The sequence below is a fragment of the Mus pahari genome, chromosome 8 (genome assembly GCF_900095145.1).
Source record: "Mus pahari chromosome 8, PAHARI_EIJ_v1.1, whole genome shotgun sequence".
In the NCBI taxonomy this organism is placed as follows: domain Eukaryota; kingdom Metazoa; phylum Chordata; class Mammalia; order Rodentia; family Muridae; genus Mus; species Mus pahari.
Window position 1 is genome coordinate 24,208,877 of NC_034597.1, and position 8,933 is coordinate 24,217,809.

Below are 8,933 nucleotides of genomic sequence, written 5' to 3' on the forward strand. Positions count from 1 at the left end.
AGAAGAAGAAGAAGAAGAAGAAGAAGAAGAAGAAGAAGAAGAAGAAGAAGAAGAAGAAGAAGAAGAAGAAGAAGAAGAAGAAGAAGTAGAAGAAGCAGCGTCTGTGTATACGGAGTGGCTCGATCAGAGCCCTGTGGATCCCACTTTGGAAGCTCCTGTTACGTTTTTGGTGCAGTCTAGGGCTTCAAGGAGGCTTGGAGACAGTGGGTTACATTGGCTGAAGCCTGTGCTCTAAGTATAATGTCTGAGCATGTCCAGCCTTCTGATTCCTTGGAGGAATGCTTTTAGAATTCCTCATGCAAACCAAAAGAAAAATCCTTCACATAGAATGGCGCAAACCCGTATCAAAATGTAGCCTCCTTATGTCCTCTACACACTTGAGGTCTTCCTTAATGATTCACCTACTAAAGATAATGCAAATGCAAGTGCAAAAAACATAAATAATCACTATGCTGTGTAGGGAATGACAGGAAAGGCCACATATTTAATACAGATGTAACTTTTCACACAAACATGTTTAACCCATAGTTGGTTGCAGAACTGAGAGACACAGAGGGCTAATTGTAACTCTATACCCCTAGCATCCAAAAAAAAAAAAAAACAAAAAACCACACAGGCCTAAAGAGTACTGTTTTGAGAGCTAGTGGTCTGTAGAGAACTCACAGGGTGCTTCCTGACCCATCTCCATAGACCCAACACTTCACTTGTGGAATGGAGTTGCTATAGACACTGGGGATGGTATGTTAGCTAAGCTAAGCTCGTGTTTGTCTAGCCAAGGTTACAGTGAGAGTGCCTGGGCTATAGCAATCAAAGCCTTGCTACAGATCCCTTACCTGGCTCTGTGCTATGGCAAGCCCTTGCCACCCTGTGATGGTTACACCACGCTCTCTTCCTGACTTCTGGCTTCACTCTCCGTGCTCTAGCCTTACCTAGTCTTCCCGAGTAGCCAGAAATCTACGAACCTCCTTCTTTAAGTAGCATAAGGTTTACTGAGGCATCAATGTAAACAAAGACAGGTTGATGAAAACTCATGAGAAGAATACATCGGCCTGCCTTCCCTGGCTGTGAAGACTTCATTTCCAGTTCACCGAGCTGGGGAGTGTAGTTAAGCACATGTTTGATAGTGCCGACCAACTGTGCCTACCAGAACAACAATAGGTCCTTGAAAGGTGCCAAGCACTGATATTATGCATCTTCCGTTGTAAATGGTATACACTTCACACTCCCGAGCCTCCTGCCTGCTGCCTCATATCTTCAATCAAATTATTATACTCCAGAAATATGCATAAGGGAAATGATTGTACACATTTTTATGGTGGGTTGTTGCTGGTAGCAGTAATTGAAGTACCTTTCCCACTTATGAAAGTACTAATTTTATTTGTTTTTATTGCTTTTCTAGATGCAATTATTTATTTAGTGTGCTTTGGCTTTATTAAATTATGTTTACTATAGGAACATCATAAAAATGTATGAAAACGACACATCAGCCAAGCCAGCCTGGTGACCTGTATTGAGAAAGCGGGTGTTATTTTTCATATCCAAACGTAATGAAATAACTTAAGAATAAACAGATAATCTACGCTAGAAAACAATACAGTTCCAAAGTAATGCAATAAAACAACTGGACAATATGATTTCATAAATCTGGGTTCTAAAATTTACATGAGTTGGGTTTTGAGTACTTATTGGAAGACACGTGGTATTTTTTTAAATGGAATCGTTACAATGCGAAATGTAATTAAACACAAGGCCAGAGCCACATCGGGGTCTGTTGGCTGGTAAGATGTGGACGGCTAGGAGAGCTGTGTAAAGACGGTTGGTGTCGGTAGGAAAGCAGAGACTACATCCCTACAAATGTGCTTAACTTTGAACTTGAAAACTGGCTAGACAGATGTGGCGGTTGCTTGCTCAGAAGTCACTCAGGCCGGATATGCTGGCCTGAAGTTCTTCCTCTGCCTTTTGCCTCTTGCTCCAGTCTTTTAGGTGTCTTGTCTCCAAAGAACAAAGGGACTCTGCTTCTACATTCCATGTGAGAAACTTCCCTTCCTCGTCAACAGTTTCTTTGTGAAGCACATAGGTTTTGTATGTTTGTTGTTTTAAAAGAGTGTGATACAAACTAACAACAAAACAAAAGCTGAATACCGAAAGTTCACATCTAATATCAAAGGCAAAAATGCAGAGTTGCTGAGATGAAAATATTGATAAGACTATAAATTAATGACCATGTTTACATATCCAGTTACAAATTTAAATTAATCAGTGTATTGGGTAACATCCAAAGTGCACTAATCAAAGAATATATAATAAAGCATGAGTCCCCTCGGCAACCCAATTTACACCCCTTGGAATCATGGTTATTGGGTTCTCCAGGTGCTGATGTCCAAAGGTGACATGTGTATATGTTTGCTTACATATATGCAAGCACACATATTTTCACAAATGACACTGTACAGACCATCGTCAGCTCCATCAGTTTTAAATGATTTTTGAAACCAAGGATCAAATCCCAGGCCTTGCATATATTTGGTAAGCAGTATACTACTGAACTACAGGCTCCAGCTCTATGGTTGTTTAAGATACAGCAACATATGTTCTATTCTACAAATTCTCAGGTTTCCACTGATACATGTGTCTATTTACCTCCCAGTATTAACATATTTAAATTATTTCAGTTGTATAATTTTACTATCACCAGACTTGGATTGCCAATTATTCATTATCTTTTTGTTTTCTTGAGAAAGAATTTCTCTGTGCAGCACTGGCTGTCCTGGAACTTGCTCTGTAGACCAGGCTGGCCTTGAACTCAGATACACCTGCCTCTGCCTCCCGAGTGCTGGTACTAAAGGTGTGCACCACCACACTTAAGTATTTTTCATATCTTATCATTCTTAATCATATTAAGAAGACACACAGCTGTGACTATGTTATTCAAAGATTGATTTTGTCAAGAGTAGTTTTTCAGTGTTACCAAATGGCTTTCTAGCATCTATAGAGATAATCACGATGTTTCTCTCTTTTGATCTTTCCCTGTTAATTATTTTTAAATGCTGAGTCATATTTGCTTTCCTGAATAAAATCCACTTGAATATATGATTACCTATTATGTTCAGTATGATTATGTGTCTCTTCATCCTCCTGAATAAATCTGGATGAAAATGTGTAAGAGCACAGGGTTAGTTCTAAAACCCAACAAGGTTCTCTTCCTTCTTGTTCTCTGATCAGCTTAATGATGTGAGATGTTCCTAGCCACTTCCTTCAGAGAAGCCCTGTAATAGCTCTCCTGGTAGAGCCAAGAAGCAGCTCTTCCTCACTGCCCCTCTGAGGGGGTTCAGCAAATTCAGTTTTCTTACACTTAACATTTGTCATTTATATTTTTCTGGGACATTATCATTTTACTCCGTGTTTCAAATTTTCTTTTTAGTATATTGAGCCAAACAGTCTTCTAACAGTATGTAAAATTTCCTCCCTTTATATTCTATTTCCATTTTTGTTTTCTGTTTCATTAGTTCTTGCTTTCTTATGTATTTTTTTCTTTTTATAGTGATCAGCTTTTCAAATACCTGATTATATATATATATATATATATATATATATATATATATATATATATATATATATATTGTGTGTAGTTTCTGGTTTTGCTGTTTTTGTCATTATTATTAGGCTTTTTGTTGTTATTCATTTGTTTTGCTTTTCATTTTTTTTATTATTATTTGGTTTACTTTCTAACTTCTTGAGTGTGACGCTTGTGGTGGTTTGAATAGGAATGGCTCCCGTAGATTCATGTCTTTGATTACTTGGCCCATAGGGAGTGGTATTATTAAGAGGTGTGGCTCTGTTGAAGAGAGTGTGTCGCTGTGGAGGTGGGCTTTGAGGTCTTCTATGCTCAAGCTACTCCCAGTGTGACGCACAGTCTCCTTCTGCTGCCCGTGGATCAAGATGTAGACCCCTCAGCTCCTTCTCCAGCACCGTGTCTGCCTGCACTCCACCATGCTTCCCGCTATGCTGATAATGGACTGAACCTCGGAAACTGTAAACCAATCCCAAGGAAATGTTTTCCTTTATAAGAGTTGCTGTGGTCACGGCGTCTCTTCCCGGCAATAGAAACTCAAACTAAGTCAGTGCTCAACCCTTTTTGTGTTATTAACTGATAAGGCCCCTAAACCAGGGTGTTTTGTGACCACTCTTCTCCCTGTACTTGTTAGCATGTATTAAGAAATATTTTCTTCATTATAATCTTCCAGATACTCTGAAGTTTTAGTTATATAATGACGCCATTCACAAATTTTCTAAGTCTGTTATTAATTGCCAGCAGGCTCGTTTCTGTGTCTCGTATGTTTCCTTTGGACCAGAGCTGTTGCTCTGCCTTGTGAGATAAGAGTCCAGTGGATTTGTGAGTGACTGACACGAACTTAAACATTAACCACAGTTGTCTCTTGGCTTACAGAACACGGTGTTCTACATGGGGCAGTGAGTGACACCTGTAATGTGACTCGCCTGCACATATGTTCTTATTTATTTCTCCCTACACATTTCCCTTAGCACCCTATAAGTACTGCGAAAACATTTACTTGATAAATGAGCACATGGTGGAGGATTGACTGTCGTCAGCTTGAATTATGTTTTGCTTTTTGTTTTTGTTTTGTTTTGTTTTTTTTCTATATAGCCCAAGATCACCGAGGAAAACTTGACCTATGCCGAGCTGGAGCTGATCAAACCACACAGGGCTGCCAAAGGCATCCCCACCAGCACCGTGTATGCACAGATCCTCTTCGAGGAGAACCAGCTGTAGTGATGCCTCCTCTCTGGCTGTCACCTGTGCCCCCAGTTATCTATGACACTCAGAAACAAACTCCCTAGTTTCGTCTTTTCACCTGTGCCTTCAGTGTGATGGGGAGCCCCTTCCCACGGCATTCTGATGTCTTCTAAGAGGTACACACGACCCAGAAGAGAAGGGACCAGCTCTTGGCCATGCCTCCCAGGATAAGAGGCCCCTGGCCTGATCCTGAGCTCAAGGACTCTGCTTCTGAGAGCATTGCTGAGCCAACCGCGTCAGCTTCTCCTCTTCTTGAGCCTTAAAGTTTTTGATGGAAAAAAAATCAAATCTTAATTTTAACCAGCCCCCCTTGTTCTGTATAACAAGCATCCAGTTTATAGCCACAGGAAATGCTGTAAAGGTCACAGAGAGGTGGGATATGTGGACTCCCAAGTTCTCTAAGGCTCTGGGACACCCAGGGCAGAGCAAGCCCCTGGTCGTGATGGCAGCAGCCACTTAAGATGACATCCATTGTTTTTAATAGATGCTCTGAAGCTGGCCATGTGAGGGCAGAGGTGCTGATGGTTGAAAGCCTGAGATCGGGCTCAGAAAATTCTGGTCTTATGTCTTTAGAGCCATTCTTCACCATGGCTGTAGATCTACAAGAACACCGTAGTAAAGTGTTTGTCCCCCTTTGGCAGAGTGGACCTAGAGTGCAAGGAAGACATTGTTCTCTCTTTTCCAAAAGACTTGAGTGTGGTTCCAGTGGGTACATCATGTAAGTGAGCAAAGTGTGCAAGCTCAGTCAACTCCCATTCAAGAGAGAGCAGAGCCTTTCACCTTTCCCTCAGCAGAGAAATGAAAGCACAAGGCATGCTGGGAAACTGTGTCCAGGAGGACTCAACCCTTGGCAAGTGCTTTGGCCGTTTCAACCTTGGATGAGAACCATGATTGCCTTGGGTGGATGTTCAGGGGACCATGGGACGTAAGTCCGTGGGGAAGTTGCTCTGTGGACCTAAACAATGTAGAAGAATGTCAGACTTAATGGAAGTAAGAGAGTCACCTTGACTTCTACAGTGCTATTACAGATGCTTCCTGATGTATGTGTACTCTGGTGACCACTTACTACACTTTGTAAACATTGTTTGGCTTTGTACTTTTACAATGTATATATGATAAATTATCTATTTTAAACATAGCTAGGGTGTGCGTTGTGCCCTCTGTCTCACTGTGAGACTTGAGTTTTTTATTCCCTCAACTTGTATCACAGCTACACAAATTGTGGGAATGGGGGAGCCCACTGAATATTTCCTTTTAATGGGGAATAGAAGCCTCACAGCATCCCTGCAGAGCTCATCTCTCTGACTTTTTCAAAGGGAAACCACACCAGCACCCTCGGAGCAGGGGCAAAGAGCAATTTGTACCTGGTGCTTCTTTGAAGTGACATATTTTGGGGTTCTTGATCAGAAAATGTGTCTAGTCGCTCTTTCTTTACCGCATAGACCACTAACCAAGAATGGACATTTCTGAAGCTAAGTGAGGGAAAGCATCCATCATCTAGAAAGTGCGAAGCGTTCGTCTTGTGATAGGGCATCAATAGGAGTGGTGATGTAATCACTGAGTAGTTTCCCAAACGGACAGCTGCTTTCATGTTCCATGCAATTAAAGCAAGTATGACCTCAGTGCTTGGAGTAATGGCTTCTCAGAGATGGAGTGCAGATAGGATCAAACTTGGGATGAACTTTGGCCTAGCCCACAGTGGGTAAGGAGTCTTTATAGGCAGCATGAAAGGGGACCAGAAGGAAGCTCACTCACTTGATGTGCTGCATTCAAAGCTGCAGGCCTGAGCTGAACCAGTCCTGGCGTGGGAAGGCGGGCAGTCGTTAGGATCCCCTCTTCACCGCAGGACCAAAGTTCCTCAGCACTCAGGAAACACCACACTAGGCCTGTCACCTCTTGAGGGACATGAAAAGGGCACAGATACTTCCTAGCTTTTAATGTATCACTGTGTGGGTTTACCACCCTGATCTGATGGCCGTGCTCTCAATGCACCAAGAATAGGGCTCTTTCCCCAGCTCACAAATATGATCCAAAGGATTCACATGCTCCATCTCAGCCAGGCAGACCGTGTGAGGAAGAAACTCTCCATTCCTTTTGAGGATAACAGGCTGAGGCTCACAGATGCTGAGAGAGAAACAGGAACAAATGTCCTGCCAGCACATAAGCCAGTCCGGGTTCCCTAAATCCTCCCCGGACTCTTCTTCTAACCACAAGCTGCCTCAGTATTCTACTATTTAAGTGCAGATTCTGCCCTGTCTAGACAGATAGCGATGGACATAATTCTGAAAGGCTGTGTGAGCCACACTTTCATGCAACATGGGAAGACAGAGCCCCCTGACTCAGAGAGCCTGCTCCCATCTCTGTCTTCCAGTGGCTGTGCAGCCAGCCATCGTTCCTCAGGTTGTTTCTGGGAACCCAACAGCTCTCCAAAGCTACAGTGCCCACCCTTTATATAATATAAAATACAACACTTATGTACAGCTTACTCACATCCTCTGAATACTTAAATCATTTCTAGATTACCCATGGCTCCTAATATAATATAAATGATATAAAAATACCAGTTAGGAAATAATACCCAGAAAACCAGAGTGTGCACATTCAGCACCATACAGTTTCGATGCACGGTTAGTTAAATCATGTATGGGTATGGAAGGTGGACTGTCCTTTTAACTGTGAACCCCCACTGCTCTGTGTCCCCTGCTGTTTGAGTGACTTCTCTCTCAGTCTCAGCTAGCATGTAAGATGGCTAGCTATTTTAGAACAGCAACCAGTTCTCTTAACTCCTGGCCATCCCTCCTCCCAGTTTCTAGCCCAGCCTCTTCAGACATTTCTCCCAACCATTCCTCCTTCAGTTCCCCAGCAGTCTGCTTAAACAGTCCCTTTTCCCAGTTTTCCCAACACTAGCAGTGCCAAACTAACAACCGTTCTAGCCTATCTGCTCAGCTCAGCTTCTGCTAACTCACCTGGTTCCCAACAGCATCTTCTCCACCAACCACCTGCTCTTCTTATTTTGTTAGCCCTGTCCTGCCCTGCCTCCGCCTCAGTTGTCTATTTATATCTTCTCCTGTTCCCAAAAATCCAATAGGCAATTAACACTGAAGGTCATATGGTCAAGCAGTTCTAACGGCTAAGAATTCTTAAAGGACAAGTTGACTAGCAACTCCTGATCCTTTAATGGCACATAAGGTAAGTCACACTACAGATGCACTCTCCAAGGAAGTGACCCTCAGGTTTAGAGGAGACATGCCACATCTGGAGCAGTGCCACCAGGCTGACTCCAAGGCACCATGTCACACATATCGGAGGATGGGTTCTGTGTTGGCTTTGAGTTTTAAGATGGTTCCCCACAACAGGATGCCTTTACAGTCCTGACTTAGGGAACTTAGGTTTGAGAGGGTAACCAGATCTGTCATTTGGAGTAGGCCCTTTTGTGAGGCCAGGTAACCACATAGGGATCATACCTCGGTCTCCACAAGTGGAGCAGAAGTTGTTCCTGGTAAAAGAAAACAAAGCAGTGATTTACAGCAAGGGGGAAATGTTTGCACTTAGTGTCATCCCACTGAGATGGGGGAAAGGTTTGCACTCAGTGTGGTCTCACAGAGCTTCTTCTGCAGTGAGTGTGCAGGTGGCTGGGCCTTAGATGAACGTTCTCTCTACAGTGTACAGTTCGCTTACAGCCTTGGTAAACTGCAGATCCTGGTTTGGGAAGCCTGGAATGGAACCCGAGGTTCTGAGTTTCTCAGTATCTTCCAGAGAGAATGTCCCTGCTTCAGAAGAGAGGGTCACGTTGAGTAGGCAAGGATGTTAAATGCTGGAAACAGAAATATGGACCCTGAGCTCCTTGAGAGTTGAGGTGTCTTCAGAGTAGGCAAAATCCTCCATGGAGAACAAAGGTGGGCAGATCTGAATGATGTTCAAGTGTCCACTATGACAGGTCCAGAGCAGAGAAGATGCCAGAGGAGATCAGAGGTGAGTGGACAAGCAGAGGACCGGGGAGAGCGAGGAGACACCCTGAATTCTTCTCAGAGGCTCAGTGGTGGAACTCTACTGAGACAAAGTGGAGTTTATATTGTATCTTCGTGCATGCTGAACAATTCTCATTTTTAAAATGAGG

General features: G+C 43.1%; 1 protein-coding gene across 1 annotated transcript in view; it reads left to right on the plus strand.

The window, feature by feature from the left end:
- Vstm4 (V-set and transmembrane domain containing 4) overlaps nucleotides 1-5,952 on the plus strand; it is an 87,657-nt gene extending 81,705 nt beyond the window's left edge. The window contains exon 8 of the mRNA XM_021203560.1: nucleotides 4,667-5,952. Coding sequence (XP_021059219.1) covers nucleotides 4,667-4,792 — 126 coding nt within the window. The 3' untranslated portion in view covers nucleotides 4,793-5,952. The remainder of the gene's footprint in view (nucleotides 1-4,666) is intronic.
- Nucleotides 5,953-8,933: the final 2,981 nt, after the last annotated feature.